At 43.0% G+C, this 22,096-nt stretch overlaps 1 protein-coding gene across 3 annotated transcripts in view; it reads left to right on the top strand.

Annotated features, from left to right (window-relative positions):
* The window catches only part of LOC110489519 (LIM domain and actin-binding protein 1), a 40,193-nt gene that overhangs the window by 7,530 nt on the left and 10,567 nt on the right, over positions 1-22,096 (top strand). For all 3 annotated transcript variants that reach the window (XM_021562232.2, XM_021562233.2, XM_036945635.1), the window contains exons 5-7: positions 6,615-6,696; positions 17,784-17,926; positions 22,026-22,073. In XM_021562232.2, the coding sequence (XP_021417907.2) occupies positions 6,615-6,696; positions 17,784-17,926; positions 22,026-22,073 (273 nt within the window). The remainder of the gene's footprint in view (positions 1-6,614; positions 6,697-17,783; positions 17,927-22,025; positions 22,074-22,096) is intronic.

Below are 22,096 nucleotides of genomic sequence, written 5' to 3'. Positions count from 1 at the left end.
GGTACACTACACTACTAGACCATGTCTGTGTCCCACCTTTAACTATGAGTTAATAGGGTACACTACACTACTAGACCATGTCTGTGTCCCACCTTTAACTATGAGTTAATAGGGTACACTACACTACTAGACCATGTCTGTGTCCCACCTTTAACTATGAGTTAATAGGGTACACTACACTACTAGACCATGTCTGTGTCCCACCTTTAACTATGAGTTAATAAGGTACACTACTAGACCATGTCTATGTCCCACCTTTAACTATGAGTTAATAAGGTACACTACTAGACCATGTCTGTGTCCCACCTTTAACTATGAGTTAATAGGGTACACTACACTACTAGACCATGTCTGTGTCCCACCTTTAACTATGAGTTAATAGGGTACACTACTAGACCATGTCTGTGTCCCACCTTTAACAATGAGTTAATAAGGTACACTACTAGACCATGTCTGTGTCCCACCTTTAACTATGAGTTAATAAGGTACACTACTAGACCATGTCTGTGTCCCACCTTTAACTATGAGTTAATAGGGTACACTACACTACTAGACCATGTCTGTGTCCCACCTTTAACTATGAGTTAATAGGGTACACTACTAGACCATGTCTGTGTCCCACCTTTAACTATGAGTTAATAAGGTACACTACACTACTAGACCATGTCTGTGTCCCACCTTTAACTATGAGTTAATAGGGTACACTACTAGACCATGTCTGTGTCCCACCTTTAACTATGAGTTAATAGGGTACACTACACTACTAGACCATGTCTGTGTCCCACCTTTAACTATGAGTTAATAAGGTACACTACTAGACCATGTCTGTGTCCCACCTTTAACTATGAGTTAATAAGGTACACTACTAGACCATGTCTGTGTCCCACCTTTAACTGTGAGTTAATAAGGTACACTACACTACTAGACCATGTCTGTGTCCCACCTTTAACTATGAGTTAATAGGGTACACTACACTACTAGACCATGTCTGTGTCCCACCTTTAACTATGAGTTAATAGGGTACACTACACTACTAGACCATGTCTGTGTCCCACCTTTAACTATGAGTTAATAGGGTACACTACACTACTAGACCATGTCTGTGTCCCACCTTTAACTATGAGTTAATAGGGTACACTACACTACTAGACCATGTCTGTGTCCCACCTTTAACTATGAGTTAAGAAGGTACACTACACTACTAGACCATGTCTGTGTCCCACCTTTAACTATGAGTTAATAGGGTACACTACACTACTAGACCATGTCTGTGTCCCACCTTTAACTATGAGTTAATAGGGTACACTACACTACTAGACCATGTCTGTGTCCCACCTTTAACTATGAGTTAATAAGGTACACTACACTACTAGACCATGTCTGTGTCCCACCTTTAACTATGAGTTAATAAGGTACACTACTAGACCATGTCTGTGTCCCACCTTTAACTATGAGTTAATAAGGTACACTACTAGACCATGTCTGTGTCCCACCTTTAACTATGAGTTAATAAGGTACACTACACTACTAGACCATGTCTGTGTCCCACCTTTAACTATGAGTTAATAGGGTACACTACACTACTAGACCATGTCTGTGTCCCACCTTTAACTATGAGTTAATAAGGTACACTACACTACTAGACCATGTCTGTGTCCCACCTTTAACTATGAGTTAATAAGGTACACTACACTACTAGACCATGTCTGTGTCCCACCTTTAACTATGAGTTAATAAGGTACACTACACTACTAGACCATGTCTGTGTCCCACCTTTAACTATGAGTTAATAGGGTACACTACACTACTAGACCATGTCTGTGTCCCACCTTTAACTATGAGTTAATAGGGTACACTACACTACTAGACCATGTCTGTGTCCCACCTTTAACTATGAGTTAATAGGGTACACTACACTACTAGGCCATGTCTGTGTCCCACCTTTAACTATGAGTTAATAGGGTACACTACACTACTAGACCATGTCTGTGTCCCACCTTTAACTATGAGTTAATAGGGTACACTACTAGACCATGTCTGTGTCCCACCTTTAACTATGAGTTAATAAGGTACACTACACTACTAGACCATGTCTGTGTCCCACCTTTAACTATGAGTTAATAGGGTACACTACTAGACCATGTCTGTGTCCCACCTTTAACTATGAGTTAATAGGGTACACTACACTACTAGACCATGTCTGTGTCCCACCTTTAACTATGAGTTAATAGGGTACACTACACTACTAGACCATGTCTGTGTCCCACCTTTAACTATGAGTTAATAAGGTACACTACTAGACCATGTCTGTGTCCCACCTTTAACTATGAGTTAATAAGGTACACTACTAGACCATGTCTGTGTCCCACCTTTAACTGTGAGTTAATAAGGTACACTACACTACTAGACCATGTCTGTGTCCCACCTTTAACTATGAGTTAATAGGGTACACTACACTACTAGACCATGTCTGTGTCCCACCTTTAACTATGAGTTAATAGGGTACACTACACTACTAGACCATGTCTGTGTCCCACCTTTAACTATGAGTTAATAGGGTACACTACACTACTAGACCATGTCTGTGTCCCACCTTTAACTATGAGTTAATAGGGTACACTACACTACTAGACCATGTCTGTGTCCCACCTTTAACTATGAGTTAAGAAGGTACACTACACTACTAGACCATGTCTGTGTCCCACCTTTAACTATGAGTTAATAGGGTACACTACACTACTAGACCATGTCTGTGTCCCACCTTTAACTATGAGTTAATAGGGTACACTACACTACTAGACCATGTCTGTGTCCCACCTTTAACTATGAGTTAATAAGGTACACTACTAGACCATGTCTGTGTCCCACCTTTAACTATGAGTTAATAAGGTACACTACTAGACCATGTCTGTGTCCCACCTTTAACTATGAGTTAATAAGGTACACTACACTACTAGACCATGTCTGTGTCCCACCTTTAACTATGAGTTAATAGGGTACACTACACTACTAGACCATGTCTGTGTCCCACCTTTAACTATGAGTTAATAAGGTACACTACACTACTAGACCATGTCTGTGTCCCACCTTTAACTATGAGTTAATAAGGTACACTACACTACTAGACCATGTCTGTGTCCCACCTTTAACTATGAGTTAATAAGGTACACTACACTACTAGACCATGTCTGTGTCCCACCTTTAACTATGAGTTAATAAGGTACACTACACTACTAGACCATGTCTGTGTCCCACCTTTAACTATGAGTTAATAGGGTACACTACACTACTAGACCATGTCTGTGTCCCACCTTTAACTATGAGTTAATAGGGTACACTACACTACTAGACCATGTCTGTGTCCCACCTTTAACTATGAGTTAATAGGGTACACTACACTACTAGGCCATGTCTGTGTCCCACCTTTAACTATGAGTTAATAGGGTACACTACACTACTAGACCATGTCTGTGTCCCACCTTTAACTATGAGTTAATAGGGTACACTACACTACTAGACCATGTCTGTGTCCCACCTTTAACTATGAGTTAATAAGGTACACTACACTACTAGACCATGTCTGTGTCCCACCTTTAACTATGAGTTAATAGGGTACACTACACTACTAGACCATGTCTGTGTCCCACCTTTAACTATGAGTTAATAAGGTACACTACTAGACCATGTCTGTGTCCCACCTTTAACTATGAGTTAATAAGGTACACTACACTACTAGACCATGTCTGTGTCCCACCTTTAACTATGAGTTAATAGGGTACACTACTAGACCATGTCTGTGTCCCACCGTTTGTCAGGTAAAGTGACCAAAAACATAGTAATTTATGGAACTCACAAAATGCAACATGGACTACTAGCTCTGCAATGGAAAAGCGTAGGCCTCGTACCCTCTCAAACACCTTTAACTCTTAGTGAAAAACCACAACAGACATGGTCTAGTAGTGTAGTGTACCCTATTAAACCTTGGGACCTGGATAGGGTATGGTGAGAAGAATGAAGGGAGTCTCTTCAATACAGTTTTCAGTTGTCTCTCTCTAAATCAACTGACTTGGCTACTCATTTACAATTGTAAATAACCAACATACCAAAACACAATGAGTAAAAAGGTATTCATTATCATCTGATCTCATAGATACATTTTCATCATGTAAATTCTCAACATATTATCCCTAAAACAGTTAGTTATAATGTTTACACCGTGTGGGACGTTCCTTGGTCCTGTCGCCATGACTACAACATGCTAGCTTGACTGGAGCTAACTTTAGCTGATGTTAGCTTCTATGCTAACAGACTTTTACATTAACACGTCATAAAAAAAAAAAGAAGATTATATCATTACACTCCACTTAACTTGGTGTCTCCTATCCTCTGCTTTATAATTCGCTCACCGTGATGATGAGGATGAGGATGATGAGGTAAAATTCAGTTGGCTCTCGTTCAACTGACTCACTGACTAGGCAGGTTAGTGTGAGAGTGAGAGTGAGAGTGAGTGAAGCAACCACTAGAGCGAAACAAACGCAACACCCCTTGACTGTAAATACTGTAAATGATTACAACATGCCAGAGATTAAGCTGGCATATATCTGACATTCTCCCACATATAATTAAGCAATAAGACACGAGGGGGTGTGGTGTATGGCCAATATACCACGGCTTCTTATGCACGACGCATCGTGGAGTGCCTGGTCAGCCCTTCATGTTATTATTCTAGTAATCATGTTATTATTCTAGTAATCATGGTATTATTCCAGTAATCATGTTATTATTCTAGTAATCATGTTATTATTCTAGTAATCATGTTATTATTCTAGTAATCATGTTATTATTCCAGTAATCATGGTATTATTGCCCTGCTAGAGCTGCCCCAGTCAACTGTATGTGCTGTTATTGTGAAGTGGAAAAGTCTATGAGCAAAAACAGCTCAGCCGCGAAGTGGTAGGCCACACAAACACACAGAGTGGGACCGCCGAGTACTGAAGCGCATAGCGCATAAAAATCAAGTCCTCGGTTGCAACACTCACTACAGAGTTCCAAACTGCTTCTGGATGCAACTTCAACACAATAACTCTTCGTCGGGAGCTTCATGAAATTAGTTTCCATGGCCGAGCAGGCTCACACAAGCCTAAGATCACAATGAGCAAAGGGATCATGTATGTGGCTGCTAAGAAATGGAGCTGTGTTTGCGTGTGATCAGGGGTGTATTAATTCCGCGGATTCTGTTGAAAAACATTTCTTAAATGGAAGCAAACGGAACCAAACGGGGATAAACATACCTGCATTTGTCCAATAGAAACTCTCGTTTGCGACTTGGATGAATGAAAACACCCTAGATCAACTAGATGCAAGCAAGAGTGTGCAAGGCGGTATTGAATGTGTCACCTTGATTACTAACATTTTTCTCTCGACCTGTGCAAAATAAAATCTAATATAACTCAAACGGAAAGCATTTGCATTTTTGCGCAGTAACAACCTCTTGATGGTTATACGGAAAATTTGAGTATCATGTAGTAGCCTAAACCTATCGATGTTACATTGAGCTGGGTGAATGGAATATGAATGACAGTCATCCAATATGCTGTAATAGAAATAAGGCCATGATCATTAAAACATGTCTCGTCCTCCCTGATCTTAAATGGCACGGTCCGCCACTGGTCTACAGGTGAGTGTGTGGAGGTTAGCCAATCTAAAGGTGCGTGTGTATTGATTAATCACTTTACTGGGTTAATTTGGCTAGCAGAGGACAGGGTCCATGGTATTATTCTAGTAACCATGGTATTATTCTAGTAATCATGGTATTATTCTAGTAACCATGGTATTATTCTAGTAATCATGTTATTATTCTAGTAATCATGGTATTATTCTAGTAATCATGGTATTATTCTAGTAATCATGGTATTATTCCAGTAATCATGGTATTATTCTAGTAACCATGGTATTATTCTAGTAATCATGTTATTATTCTAGTAATCATGGTATTATTCCAGTAATCATGTTATTATTCTAGTAATCATGTTATTATTCCAGTAATCATGGTATTATTCCAGTTACCATTGTATTATTCCAGTAACCATGGTATTATTCCAGTAACCATGGTATTATTCTAGTAATCATGGTATTATTCCAGTAACCATGGTATTATTCTAGTAATCATGGTATTATTCTAGTAATCATGGTATTATTCTAGTAATCATGGTATTATTCCAGTAACCATGGTATTATTCCAGTAACCATGGTATTATTCTAGTAATCATGGTATTATTCCAGTTATCATGATATTATTCCAGTAACCATGGTATTATTCTAGTAATCATGGTATTATTCCAGTAATCATGGTATTATTCCAGTAATCGTGGTATTATTCTAGTAATCATGTTATTATTCAGGTAACCATGGTATTATTCTAGTAATCATGGTATTATTCTAGTAATCATGATATTATTCTAGTAATCATGGTATTATTCTAGTAATCATGGTATTATTCTAGTAACCATGGTATTATTCCAGTAACCATGTTACTGTTCTACTCCTAATATACCGTATCATGTCTGGTGGTTAGCAGTGACATCATACAAACTTTGTCATGTCTGTCCCCCGAGGTTGGGAGAAAGACGCGCTCAGAGAGGAGAAAGACCATCAGTGGTATCAACCTGGAAAAGATATCTACAGCATCTCAGGATGGTGAGTAACTACAGAACTGTCCTAGTCATCACATCACGTGATTACATTTCATCAGCAATGTACAGCAATGTATATATCTCACTCATGTCATACAGACCCCCACAACAGTCAACCTACTGTATCTACACTATATATACACAAAAGTATGTGGACACCCCTTCAAATTACTGGATTCGTCTTTATCAGCCACACCTGTTGCTGACAGGTGTATAACATTGAGCACACAGACATGCAATCTCCATAGGCAAACACTGGCAGGAGAATGGACTTACTGAAGAGCTCAGACTTTCAACAAGTCAGTTTGTCAAATTTCTGCCCTGCTAGAGCTGCCCCAGTCAACTGTATGTGCTGTTATTGTGAAGTGGAAAAGTCTATGAGCAAAAACAGCTCAGCCGCGAAGTGGTAGGCCACACAAACACACAGAGTGGGACCGCCGAGTACTGAAGCGCATAGCGCATAAAAATCAAGTCCTCGGTTGCAACACTCACTACAGAGTTCCAAACTGCTTCTGGATGCAACTTCAACACAATAACTCTTCGTCGGGAGCTTCATGAAATTAGTTTCCATGGCCGAGCAGGCTCACACAGCCTAAGATCACCATACACAATGCCAAGCGTCGGCTGGAGTGGTGTAAAGCTCTCCACCATTGGACTCTGGAGCAGTGGAAACGCGTTCTCTGGAGTGATGAATCACGCTTCACCATCTGGCATTCCGACGGACAAATCTGAGTTTGGTGGATGCCAGGAGAACGCTACCTGCCCAAATGCATAGTGCCGACTGTAAAGTTTGGTGGAGGAGGAATAATGGTCTGGGGCTGTTTTTCATGGTTTGGACCCCTTAGTTCCAGTGAAGGAAAATCAATGCTACAGCATACAATTACATTCTAGACAATTCTGTGTGTTGTGGTAACATTCTGGAGAAGGCCTTGTCTTGTTTCAGCATGACAATGCCCCCGTGCACAAAGTGATGTCCATACAGAAATGGTTTGTTGAGATCGGTGTGGAGGAACTTGACTGGCTTGCACAGAGCCCTGACCTCAACCCCATCGAACACCTTTGTGATGAATTGGAACGCCGACTGCGAGCCAGGCCTAATCGCCCAACATCAGTGCCCGACCTCACTAATGCACTTGTGGCTGAATGGAAGCAAGTCCCTGCAGCAATGTTCCAACATCTAGTGGAAAGCCTTCCCAGAAGAGTGGATGCTGTTATAGCAGCAAAGGGGGACCAACTCCATATTAAAGCCTTCCCAGAAGAGTGGAGGCTGTTATAGCAGCAAAGGGGGACCAACTCCATATTAATGCCTTCCCAGAAGAGTGGAGGCTGTTATAGCAGCAAAAGGGGGACCAACTCCATATTAATGCCCATGATTTTGGAATGAGATGTTTGACAAGCAGGTGTCCACATACTTTTGGACATGTAGTGTATTATAGACTTGACAATAGGTATTGGTGGAAGCTCAGTGTTAAATTCAAATCTCCCTCCATCATATCTAATTCAATGTGACACACATCTCCATACCATCATATCTAATCCAATGTGACACAAATCTCCCTACCATCATATCTAATCCAATGTGACACAAATCTCCATACCATCATATCTAATCCAATGTGACACAAATCTCCCTGACATCATATCTACTGTAATCCAATATGACACAAATCTCCCTACCATCATATCTACTGTAATCCAATATGACACAAATCTCCCTACCATCATATCTACTGTAATCCAATATGACACAAATCTCCATACCATCATATCTAATCCAATGTGACACAAAGCTCTGTCAGGTTGGATGGAGAGCATCGCTTCACAGCTATTTTCAGGTCTCTCCAGAGATGTTAGATCGGGTTCAAGTCCAGGCTCTGGCTGGGCGAAGCTCTTACTCAGAAAGACTGGTGATTCTAACATGTATTAACTCAGGGAATACTTATATAAATTACATATTTTGGTATTTCATTTTAGATACATTTGCAAGAACATCTAAAAACATGTTTTCAACTTGTCATTGAGGGTTATTGTGTGTAGATCGGCAGGGTAGCCTAGTGGTTAGAGCGTTGGACTAGTTACCGGAAGGTTGCAAGTTCAAACACCCCGAGCTGTCTTTCTGCCCCTGAACAAGGCAGTTAACCCACTGTTCCCAGGCCGTCATTGAAAATAAGAATTTGTTCTTAACTGACTTGCCTGGTTAAATAAAGGTAAAATAAAAAAAGATGTGTGAGGGAAAATAAATCAAATCTATTTTTGAATTCAGTCTGTAACACAGTGTGGAATAAATCAAGAGGTACTTTCTGAAGGCACTTCATGTATTTCAGAAACCTATGTGATACTGGCTGAACCAAAGGGTAAACACTGCCTAGAAACCTATGTGATACTGGCTGAACCAAAGGGTAAACACTGCCTAGAAACCTATGTGATACTGGCTGAACCAAAGGGTAAACACTGCCTAGAAACCTATGTGATACTGGCTGAACCAAAGGGTAAACACTGCCTAGAAACCTATGTGATACTGGCTGAACCATTCAAAGGGTAAACACTGCCTAGAAACCTATGTGATACTGTCTGAACCAAATGTGATACTGGCTGAACCAAAGGGTAAACACTGCCTAGAAACCTATGTGATACTGGCTGAACCAAAGGGTAAACACTGCCTAGAAACCTATGTGATACTGGCTGAACCAAAGGGTAAACACTGCCTAGAAACCTATGTGATACTGGCTGAACCAAAGGGTAAACACTGCCTAGAAACCTATGTGATACTGGCTGAACCAAAGGGTAAACACTGCCTAGAAACCTATGTGATACTGGCTGAACCAAAGGGTAAACACTGCCTAGAAAGGCCCTTGTCTGAGAGGCCTCCGTCTCTCTCTTCTCCTCTGTTATCCTATTGGTCTTTATTCCATGTTAATGATGCAGGCTATAACTCTAACTTCAAGATACTATAGCATCAAATCTCATGTTACTGGTCACATACACATGGTTAGCAGATGTTATTGGTCACATACACATGGTTAGCAGATGTTATTGGTCACATACACGTGGTTAGCAGATGTTATTGGTCACATACACATGGTTAGCAGATGTTACTGGTCACATACACATGGTTAGCAGATGTTACTGGTCACATACACATGGTTAGCAGATGTTACTGGTCACATACACATGGTTAGCAGATGTTACTGGTCACATGGTTAGCAGATGTTATTGGTCACATACACATGGTTAGCAGATGTTATTGGTCACATACACATGGTTAGCAGATGTTACTGGTCACATGGTTAGCAGATGTTATTGGTCACATACACATGGTTAGCAGATGTTACTGGTCACATACACATGGTTAGCAGATGTTACTGGTCACATACACATGGTTAGCAGATGTTACTGGTCACATGGTTAGCAGATGTTATTGGTCACATACACATGGTTAGCAGATGTTATTGGTCACATACACATGGTTAGCAGATGTTACTGGTCACATACACATGGTTAGCAGATGTTAATGAGACTGTAGAGAAAAGCTTGTGCTTCTATTTCCGACCGTGCAGTAATATCTAACAAGTAATCTAACAATTTCACAACAACTACCTTATACACACAAATATCCACAAATGTAAAGGATTGAATAGAATATGTACATATAAATATATGGATGAGCGATGGCCGTGCGGTATAAAGTACAGTATATACATATGAGATGTGTAATGTAGGGTTTGTAAACATTATTTAAAGTGGTATTATTTAAAGGGACCAGTGATACATGTATTAAGTCCATGTATTAAAGTGGCTAGAGATTTGAGTCAGTGTGTTGGTAGCAGCCTCTCTATGTTAGTGATGGCTGTTTAACAGAGAGATTTGAGTCAGTGTGTTGGCAGCAGCCTCTCTATGTTAGTGATGGTTGTTTAACAGAGAGATTTGAGTCAGTGTGTTGGCAGCAGCCTCTCTATGTTAGTGATGGTTGTTTAACAGAGAGATTTGAGTCAGTGTGTTGGCAGCAGCCTCTCTATGTTAGTGATGGTTGTTTAACAGAGAGATTTGAGTCAGTGTGTTGGCAGCAGCCTCTCTATGTTAGTGATGGTTGTTTAACAGAGAGATTTGAGTCAGTGTGTTGGCAGCAGCCTCTCTATGTTAGTGATGGTTGTTTAACAGAGAGATTTGAGTCAGTGTGTTGGCAGCAGCCTCTCTATGTTAGTGATGGCTGTTTAACAGAGAGATTTGAGTCAGTGTGTTGGCAGCAGCCTCTCTATGTTAGTGATGGTTGTTTAACAGAGAGATTTGAGTCAGTGTGTTGGCAGCAGCCTCTCTATGTTAGTGATGGCTGTTTAACAGAGAGATTTGAGTCATGTTGGCAGCAGCCTCTCTATGTTAGTGATGGTTGTTTAACAGAGAGATTTGAGTCAGTGTGTTGGCAGCAGCCTCTCTATGTTAGTGATGGTTGTTTAACAGAGAGATTTGAGTCAGTGTGTTGGTAGCAGCCTCTCTATGTTAGTGATGGTTGTTTAACAGAGAGATTTGAGTCAGTGTGTTGGCAGCAGCCTCTCTATGTTAGTGATGGTTGTTTAACAGAGAGATTTGAGTCAGTGTGTTGGCAGCAGCCTCTCTATGTTAGTGATGGCTGTTTAACAGAGAGATTTGAGTCAGTGTGTTGGTAGCAGCCTCTCTATGTTAGTGATGGTTGTTTAACAGAGAGATTTGAGTCAGTGTGTTGGTAGCAGCCTCTCTATGTTAGTGATGGTTGTTTAACAGAGAGATTTGAGTCAGTGTGTTGGCAGCAGCCTCTCTATGTTAGTGATGGCTGTTTAACAGAGAGATTTGAGTCATGTTGGCAGCAGCCTCTCTATGTTAGTGATGGTTGTTTAACAGAGAGATTTGAGTCAGTGTGTTGGCAGCAGCCTCTCTATGTTAGTGATGGCTGTTTAACAGAGAGATTTGAGTCAGTGTGTTGGCAGCAGCCTCTCTATGTTAGTGATGGCTGTTTAACAGAGAGATTTGAGTCATGTTGGCAGCAGCCTCTCTATGTTAGTGATGGCTGTTTAACAGAGAGATTTGAGTCAGTGTGTTGGTAGCAGCCTCTCTATGTTAGTGATGGTTGTTTAACAGAGAGATTTGAGTCAGTGTGTTGGCAGCAGCCTCTCTATGTTAGTGATGGTTGTTTAACAGAGAGATTTGAGTCAGTGTGTTGGCAGCAGCCTCTCTATGTTAGTGATGGCTGTTTAACAGAGAGATTTGAGTCAGTGTGTTGGCAGCAGCCTCTCTATGTTAGTGATGGTTGTTTAACAGAGAGATTTGAGTCAGTGTGTTGGCAGCAGCCTCTCTATGTTAGTGATGGCTGTTTAACAGAGAGATTTGAGTCAGTGTGTTGGCAGCAGCCTCTCTATGTTAGTGATGGTTGTTTAACAGAGAGATTTGAGTCAGTGTGTTGGCAGCAGCCTCTCTATGTTAGTGATGGCTGTTTAACAGAGAGATTTGAGTCAGTGTGTTGGCAGCAGCCTCTCTATGTTAGTGATGGTTGTTTAACAGAGAGATTTGAGTCAGTGTGTTGGCAGCAGCCTCTCTATGTTAGTGATGGCTGTTTAACAGAGAGATTTGAGTCAGTGTGTTGGCAGCAGCCTCTCTATGTTAGTGATGGTTGTTTAACAGAGAGATTTGAGTCAGTGTGTTGGCAGCAGCCTCTCTATGTTAGTGATGGTTGTTTAACAGAGAGATTTGAGTCAGTGTGTTGGTAGCAGCCTCTATGTTAGTGATGGTTGTTTAACAGAGAGATTTGAGTCAGTGTGTTGGCAGCAGCCTCTCTATGTTAGTGATGGTTGTTTAACAGAGAGATTTGAGTCAGTGTGTTGGCAGCAGCCTCTCTATGTTAGTGATGGCTGTTTAACAGAGAGATTTGAGTCAGTGTGTTGGCAGCAGCCTCTCTATGTTAGTGATGGTTGTTTAACAGAGAGATTTGAGTCAGTGTGTTGGCAGCAGCCTCTCTATGTTAGTGATGGTTGTTTAACAGAGAGATTTGAGTCAGTGTGTTGGCAGCAGCCTCTCTATGTTAGTGATGGTTGTTTAACAGAGAGATTTGAGTCAGTGTGTTGGCAGCAGCCTCTCTATGTTAGTGATGGTTGTTTAACAGAGAGATTTGAGTCAGTGTGTTGGCAGCAGCCTCTCTATGTTAGTGATGGCTGTTTAACAGAGAGATTTGAGTCATGTTGGCAGCAGCCTCTCTATGTTAGTGATGGTTGTTTAACAGAGAGATTTGAGTCAGTGTGTTGGCAGCAGCCTCTCTATGTTAGTGATGGCTGTTTAACAGAGAGATTTGAGTCAGTGTGTTGGCAGCAGCCTCTCTATGTTAGTGATGGTTGTTTAACAGAGAGATTTGAGTCAGTGTGTTGGCAGCAGCCTCTCTATGTTAGTGATGGCTGTTTAACAGAGAGATTTGAGTCAGTGTGTTGGCAGCAGCCTCTCTATGTTAGTGATGGTTGTTTAACAGAGAGATTTGAGTCAGTGTGTTGGCAGCAGCCTCTCTATGTTAGTGATGGCTGTTTAACAGAGAGATTTGAGTCAGTGTGTTGGCAGCAGCCTCTCTATGTTAGTGATGGCTGTTTAACAGAGAGATTTGAGTCAGTGTGTTGGCAGCAGCCTCTCTATGTTAGTGATGGTTGTTTAACAGAGAGATTTGAGTCAGTGTGTTGGCAGCAGCCTCTCTATGTTAGTGATGGTTGTTTAACAGAGAGATTTGAGTCAGTGTGTTGGTAGCAGCCTCTCTATGTTAGTGATGGTTGTTTAACAGAGAGATTTGAGTCAGTGTGTTGGCAGCAGCCTCTCTATGTTAGTGATGGCTGTTTAACAGAGAGATTTGAGTCATGTTGGCAGCAGCCTCTCTATGTTAGTGATGGCTGTTTAACAGAGAGATTTGAGTCAGTGTGTTGGCAGCAGCCTCTCTATGTTAGTGATGGCTGTTTAACAGAGAGATTTGAGTCATGTTGGCAGCAGCCTCTCTATGTTAGTGATGGTTGTTTAACAGAGAGATTTGAGTCAGTGTGTTGGCAGCAGCCTCTCTATGTTAGTGATGGTTGTTTAACAGAGAGATTTGAGTCAGTGTGTTGGCAGCAGCCTCTCTATGTTAGTGATGGTTGTTTAACAGAGAGATTTGAGTCAGTGTGTTGGCAGCAGCCTCTCTATGTTAGTGATGGCTGTTTAACAGAGAGATTTGAGTCAGTGTGTTGGCAGCAGCCTCTCTATGTTAGTGATGGTTGTTTAACAGAGAGATTTGAGTCAGTGTGTTGGCAGCAGCCTCTCTATGTTAGTGATGGTTGTTTAACAGAGAGATTTGAGTCAGTGTGTTGGCAGCAGCCTCTCTATGTTAGTGATGGCTGTTTAACAGAGAGATTTGAGTCAGTGTGTTGGCAGCAGCCTCTCTATGTTAGTGATGGTTGTTTAACAGAGAGATTTGAGTCAGTGTGTTGGCAGCAGCCTCTCTATGTTAGTGATGGTTGTTTAACAGAGAGATTTGAGTCAGTGTGTTGGCAGCAGCCTCTCTATGTTAGTGATGGTTGTTTAACAGAGAGATTTGAGTCAGTGTGTTGGTAGCAGCCTCTCTATGTTAGTGATGGCTGTTTAACAGAGAGATTTGAGTCAGTGTGTTGGCAGCAGCCTCTCTATGTTAGTGATGGCTGTTTAACAGAGAGATTTGAGTCAGTGTGTTGGCAGCAGCCTCTCTATGTTAGTGATGGTTGTTTAACAGAGAGATTTGAGTCAGTGTGTTGGCAGCAGCCTCTCTATGTTAGTGATGGTTGTTTAACAGAGAGATTTGAGTCAGTGTGTTTTTAGTGACAGTCAGCTTTGAAATCAGCATATTTTGTGCTATGGTTTGGTTATCACAAATAAAGTACTACAGTACTGAAGTCAGCTGTAAGCTAACACAGAAAGTTAGACTACAATTAAAGCTGGAAGCTTCCGGTTTTGTCTTGCATTGGAAAGTGTTCTAGCCTGTTTTGTGAACAGTAATTAACAGTTCTACATGCTTTGTTGCATTATTCAAGTTTGTTAACTTGTGTACCACATGATTGGGGACTGGGGAGCTAAGGCAGGCCAGACAGCTGCAGCAGTGAAGTAGGTGGAGCAGGCTGTTGGTTCTATAAAGGGCCTGCAGCAGTGAATGAGTAGGTGGAGCAGGCTGTTGGTTCTATAAAGGGCCTGCAGCAGTGAAGTAGGTGGAGCAGGCTGTTGGTTCTATAAAGGGCCTGCAGCAGTGAATGAGTAGGTGGAGCAGGCTGTTGGTTCTATAAAGGGCCTGCAGCAGTGAATGAGTAGGTGGAGCAGGCTGTTGGTTCTATAAAGGGCCTGCAGCAGTGAAGTAGGTGGAGCAGGCTGTTGGTTCTATAAAGGGCCTGCAGCAGTGAATGAGTAGGTGGAGCAGGCTGTTGGTTCTATAAAGGGCCTGCAGCAGTGAAGTAGGTGGAGCAGGCTGTTGGTTCTATAAAGGGCCTGCAGCAGTGAAGTAGGTGGAGCAGGCTGTTGGTTCTATAAAGGGCCTGCAGCAGTGAATGAGTAGGTGGAGCAGGCTGTTGGTTCTATAAAGGGCCTGCAGCAGTGAATGAGTAGGTGGAGCAGGCTGTTGGTTCTATAAAGGGCCTGCAGCAGTGAATGAGTAGGTGGAGCAGGCTGTTGGTTCTATAAAGGGCCTGCAGCAGTGAAGTAGGTGGAGCAGGCTGTTGGTTCTATAAAGGGCCTGCAGCAGTGAATGAGTAGGTGGAGCAGGCTGTTGGTTCTATAAAGGGCCTGCAGCAGTGAATGAGTAGGTGGAGCAGGCTGTTGGTTCTATAAAGGGCCTGCAGCAGTGAAGTAGGTGGAGCAGGCTGTTGGTTCTATAAAGGGCCTGCAGCAGTGAAGTAGGTGGAGCAGGCTGTTGGTTCTATAAAGGGCCTGCAGCAGTGAAGTAGGTGGAGCAGGCTGTTGGTTCTATAAAGGGCCTGCAGCAGTGAATGAGTAGGTGGTAAATCAACATCCCGTGCAGATAACCAGGAGATGGACCAAGGTGGCTTTTTTACTGACTGAACATTTAGGGCCTATATAAGATCTCTGCTTTTTCATTATCAGCTAAGCTCTCAGCAACACAACTTAGAGTGTGCGGTCAACGGTTTTATCATTGCAATAATGAATCGATGTTGAATAAAGGCGATTGTTTGAATAATTGTCCAAGTTTCTCTCAGTACTGAAATTTCCACTACAGCTGATACAGACTTGATCCTCTCAATCACATGAGACACATTTGGCAGAAGTAAAGACACTACAGTATGAAGATAGGCAGAAACTGCTTGTCCAATAGAAATCCCCGATCACACTTGTAGGTGATGTCATGGCGGCGTTGGCTAGCTAAGCTCGTGCGTAGAAACAGGTCATCGGGTCTAACGGTCGTCTCGCGTTCGTGCAGGCCATCAAATCAAAGGCAGTCCGTCGATATAAAGCTGTTTTTGACGAAGATGAAAACGTTGGAGTAATAACACGTTCAACTACTGAAGACATGGGCTCCAATCAGGGCTGTGCCTTTAGATTTGGAGAAAATAAACAACTAAGGAAGAATTCTTCACTTCTCTCATTGACTTCTCAAACTCCAAACCGCTGCCTGGTCTGCTTGGTCTAAGGAAGAATTCTTCACTTCTCTCATTGACTTCTCAAACCCCAAACCGCGGCCTGGTCTGCTTGGTCTAAGGAAGAATTATTCACTTCTCTCATTGACTTCTCAAACCCCAAACCGCTGCCTGGTCTGCTTGGTCTAAGGAAGAATTCTTCACTTCTCTCATTGACTTCTCAAACCCCAAACCGCGGCCTGGTCTGCTTGGTCTGCTTCACAAGCGTTCCCGGAAGTCTCACCATGTTGCTACTCTGGGTTTAGAAATGCTGTGAGTGGACGGAGACGTAATAGGTTAGGGTTACACACAGTACATTAAGATACGCTATCATCACAATGAAGTCGATCCTCGACTTCGGCGATGTCATCTACAAAATAGCTTCCAATACTCTACTCAGCAAACTGGATGCAGTTTATCACAGTGCCATCAGTTTTGTTACTAAAGCACCTTATACCACCCACCACTGCGACCTGTATGCTCTAGTCGGCTGGCCCTCGCTACATATTTGTCGCCAGACCCACTGGCTCCAGGTCATCTACAAGTCCATGCTAGGTAAAGCTCCGCCTTATCTCAGTTCACTGGTCACGATGGCAACACCCACCCGTAGCACGCGCTCCAGCAGGTGTATCTCACTGATCATCCCTAAAGCCAACACCTCATTTGGCCGCCTTTCGTTCCAGTTCTCTGCTGCCTGTGACTGGAACGAATTGCAAAAATCGCTGAAGTTGGAGACTTTTATCTCCCTCACCAACTTCAAACATCTGCTATCTGAGCAGCTAACCGATCGCTGCAGCTGTACATAGTCTATTGGTAAATAGCCCACCCAATTTTACCTACCTCATCCCCATACTGTTTATATTTATTTACTTTTCTGCTCTTTTGCACACCAGTATCTCTACCTGTACATTACCATCTGATCATTTATCACTCCAGTGTTAATCTGCAAAATTTTAATTATTTGCCTACCTCCTCATGCCTTTTGCACACAATGTATATAGACTCTCTCTTTTTTTCTACTGTGTTATTGACTTGTTTATTGTTTACTCCATGTGTAACTCTGTGTTGTTGTCTGTTCACACTGCTATGCTTTATCTTGGCCAGGTCGCAGTTGTAAATGAGAACTTGTTCTCAACTAGCCTACCTGGTTAAATAAAGGTGTTTTCAACTAGCCTACCTGGTTAAATAAAGGTGTTCTCAACTAGCCTACCTGGTTAAATAAAGGTGTTCTCAACTGTCCTACCTGGTTAAATAAAGGTGTTCTCAACTAGCCTACCTGGTTAAATAAAGGTGTTCTCAACTAGCCTACCTGGTTAAATAAAGGTGAAATAAAAAATAAAATAAAAAGTGGGATAAAACTGTGAAATGGTATAAATTTGCTGTGCATCACAGCTAAGAATGTATTGTAAGATATCAATGGGAAAGTGTGTGCAAAAAAAAACTGTTTGTCCCTCTGATATTTCCGTAGTTGACAAGAGGAAGTCGATCTCAGACCTCAGTGACGCCGGTTCCTCCTCCTTCAGCCCAGAGAGGGAGAAACCGTCCGCTTCTGTCTCTGTCAGAGCCATGTCTGCTCTCTATCTGTCCAAGGTAGCAGCTGCAGAGTCAACGGTCAGTACTCCTTCCCTCGCTCCTCTGAGATGTGTCTCATTGGCCCTGGGGTTAGAGGTGTTACAGTATTTTATCTATGAGCTATAGAACTATGTCCATCTTATCTCAAGGATCTATAGATCAGGACTCTCCAACCATGTTCCTGGAGATCTATCGTCCTGTAGGTTTTAACTCCAACCATGTTCCTGGAGATCTACCTTCCTGTAGGTTTTAACTCCAACCATGTTCCTGGAGATCTACCTTCCTATAGGTTTTTAACTCCAACCATGTTCCTGGAGATCTATTGTCCTGTAGGTGAGGTGGAGTGTGCTCTCCAGGAACATGGTTGGAGTTATAACCTACAGGAGGGTAACTTTCCAGGAACAGGAGGAGGGGAGGGCCCTCGGAGTGGAGTGTGGTGTCAGGAAAATAACCTCACACTCAACGTCAACAAAACTAAGGAGATGATTGTGGACTTCAGGAAACAGCAGAGGGAACACCCCCCGATCCACATCGATGGAACAGTAGTGGAGAGGGTAGCAAGTTTTAAGTTCCTCGGCATACACATCACAGACAAACTGAATTGGTCCACTCACACAGACAGCATCGTGAAGAAGGCGCAGCAGCGCCTCTTCAACCTCAGGAGGCTGAAGAAATTCGGCTTGTCACCAAAAGCACTCACAAACTTCTACAGATGCACAATCGAGAGCATCCTGTCGGGCTGTATCACCGCCTGGTACGGCAACTGCTCCGCCCTCAACCGTAAGGCTCTCCAGAGGGTAGTGAGGTCTGCACAACGCATCACCGGGGGCAAACTACCTGCCCTCCAGGACACCTACACCACCCGATGTTACAGGAAGGCCATAAAGATCATCAAGGACATCAACCACCCGAGCCACTGCCTGTTCACCCCGCTATCATCCAGAAGGCGAGGTCAGTACAGGTGCATCAAAGCTGGGACCGAGAGACTGAAAAACAGCTTCTATCTCAAGGCCATCAGACTGTTAAACAGCCACCACTAACATTGAGTGGCTGCTGCCAACACACTGACAATGACACTGACTCACTCCAGCCACTTTAATAATGGGAATTGATAGGAAATGATGTAAATATATCACTAGCCACTTTAAACAACGCTACCTTATATAATGTTACTTACCCTACATTATTCATCTCATATGCATACGTATATACTGTACTCTATATCATCGACTGCATCCTTATGTAATACATGTATCACTAGCCACTTTAACTATGCCACTTTGTTTACATACTCATCTCATATGTATATACTGTACTCGATATCATCTACTGTATCTTGCCTATGCTGCTCTGTACCATCACTCATTCATATATCCTTATGTACATATTCTTTATCCCCTCACACTGTGTACAAGACAGTAGTTTTGGAATTGTTAGTTAGATTACTTGTTGGTTATTACTGCATTGTCGGAACTAGAAGCACAAGCATTTCGCTACACTCACATTAACATCTGCTAACCATGTGTATGTGACAAATAAAATTTCATTTGATTTGATTTGATTTGAACAGGGTTGGAGTTAAAACCTACAGGAGTGTAACTCTCCAGGAACAGGGTTGGAGTTAAAACCTACAGGAGGGTAGATCTCCAGAAACATGGTTGGAGTGTCCTGCCATAGCTCCATGTGTGTCTTCTGTAGGATCTATATACTGTATATATATATCTGTCTTAGACAGTGCTGTACTCTGAGGTCAGAAAACATGAAGACCTCTGGTCTCCACAACACACAGACAACATGAAGGCCTCTGGTCTCCACAACACACAGACAACATGAAGGCCTCTGGTCTCCACAACACACAGACAACATGAAGGCCTCTGGTCTCCACAACACACAGACAACATGAAGGCCTCTGGTCTCCACAACACACAGACAACATGAAGGCCTCTGGTCTCCACAACACACAGACAACATGAAGGCCTCTGGTCTACACAACACACAGACAACATGAAGGCCTCTGGTCTCCACAACACACAGACAACATGAAGGCCTCTGGTCTCCACAACACACAGACAACATGAAGTCCTCTGGTCTCCACAACACACAGACAACATGAAGGCCTCTGGTCTCCACAACACACAGACAACATGAAGGCCTCTGGTCTACACAACACACAGACAACATGAAGTCCTCTGGTCTCCACAACACACAGACAACATGAAGTCCTCTGGTCTCCACAACACACAGACAACATGAAGGCCTCTGGTCTACACAACACACAGACAACATGAAGTCCTCTGGTCTCCACAACACACAGACAACATGAAGTCCTCTGGTCTCCACAACACACAGACAACATGAAGGCCTCTGGTCTCCACAACACACAGACAACATGAAGGCCTCTGGTCTACACAACACACAGACAACATGAAGGCCTCTGGTCTCCACAACACACAGACAACATGAAGTCCTCTGGTCTCCACAACACACAGACAACATGAAGGCCTCTGGTCTACACAACACACAGACAACATGAAGGCCTCTGGTCTACACAACACACAGACAACATGAAGGCCTCTGGTCTACACAACACACAGACAACATGAAGGCCTCTGGTCTACACAACACACAGACAACATGAAGGCCTCTGGTCTCCACAACACACAGACAACATGAAGGCCTCTGGTCTCCACAACACACAGACAACATGAAGGCCTCTGGTCTCCACAACACACAGACAACATGAAGGCCTCTGGTCTACACAACACACAGACAACATGAAGGCCTCTGGTCTACACAACACACAGACAACATGAAGGCCTCTGGTCTACACAACACACAGACAACATGAAGGCCTCTGGTCTACACAACACACAGACAACATGAAGGCCTCTGGTCTACACAACACACAGACAACATGAAGGCCTCTGGTCTCCACAACACACAGACAACATGAAGGCCTCTGGTCTCCACAACACACAGACAACATGAAGGCCTCTGGTCTACACAACACACAGACAACATGAAGGCCTCTGGTCTCCACAACACACAGACAACATGAAGGCCTCTGGTCTCCACAACACACAGACAACATGAAGGCCTCTGGTCTACACAACACACAGACAACATGAAGGCCTCTGGTCTACACAACACACAGACAACATGAAGGCCTCTGGTCTCCACAACACACAGACAACATGAAGGCCTCTGGTCTCCACAACACACAGACAACATGAAGGCCTCTGGTCTCCACAACACACAGACAACATGAAGGCCTCTGGTCTCCACAACACACAGACAACATGAAGGCCTCTGGTCTCCACAACACACAGACAACATGAAGGCCTCTGGTCTCCACAACACACAGACAACATGAAGGCCTCTGGTCTACACAACACACAGACAACATGAAGGCCTCTGGTCTCCACAACACACAGACAACATGAAGGCCTCTGGTCTCCACAACACACAGACAACATGAAGGCCTCTGGTCTCCACAACACACAGACAACATGAAGGCCTCTGGTCTCCACAACACACAGACAACATGAAGTCCTCTGGTCTACACAACACACAGACAACATGAAGTCCTCTGGTCTACACAACACACAGACAACATGAAGGCCTCTGGTCTCCACAACACACAGACAACATGAAGGCCTCTGGTCTCCACAACACACAGACAACATGAAGGCCTCTGGTCTCCACAACACACAGACAACATGAAGGCCTCTGGTCTCCACAACACACAGACAACATGAAGTCCTCTGGTCTCCACAACACACAGACAACATGAAGGCCTCTGGTCTCCACAACACACAGACAACATGAAGGCCTCTGGTCTCCACAACACACAGACAACATGAAGGCCTCTGGTCTCCACAACACACAGACAACATGAAGGCCTCTGGTCTCCACAACACACAGACAACATGAAGTCCTCTGGTCTCCACAACACACAGACAACATGAAGTCCTCTGGTCTCCACAACACACAGACAACATGAAGTCAGATCACTGAGAAGCCAGTCGAAAAATATACAGTACTATAACTGTTATGTAATTATAGTGATTATCCTTACAAATAATAATAATTATATTAGTTTGTCATATTGAACTAATATTATGATGTTTCCCTGCAGGCTCAAGATCCATCCTCTCCAACCAAGAGAGGAGTGAAACCATCCAAGGTAGGCAGAGGAGTCCTGTTGTC

The sequence above is a fragment of the Oncorhynchus mykiss genome, chromosome 15, assembly GCF_013265735.2.
Source record: "Oncorhynchus mykiss isolate Arlee chromosome 15, USDA_OmykA_1.1, whole genome shotgun sequence".
NCBI classification, from domain to species: Eukaryota; Metazoa; Chordata; class Actinopteri; order Salmoniformes; family Salmonidae; genus Oncorhynchus; species Oncorhynchus mykiss.
Note: the sequence above shows the minus strand (reverse complement) of the source record. Positions and strands in the feature narration are given on the sequence as shown.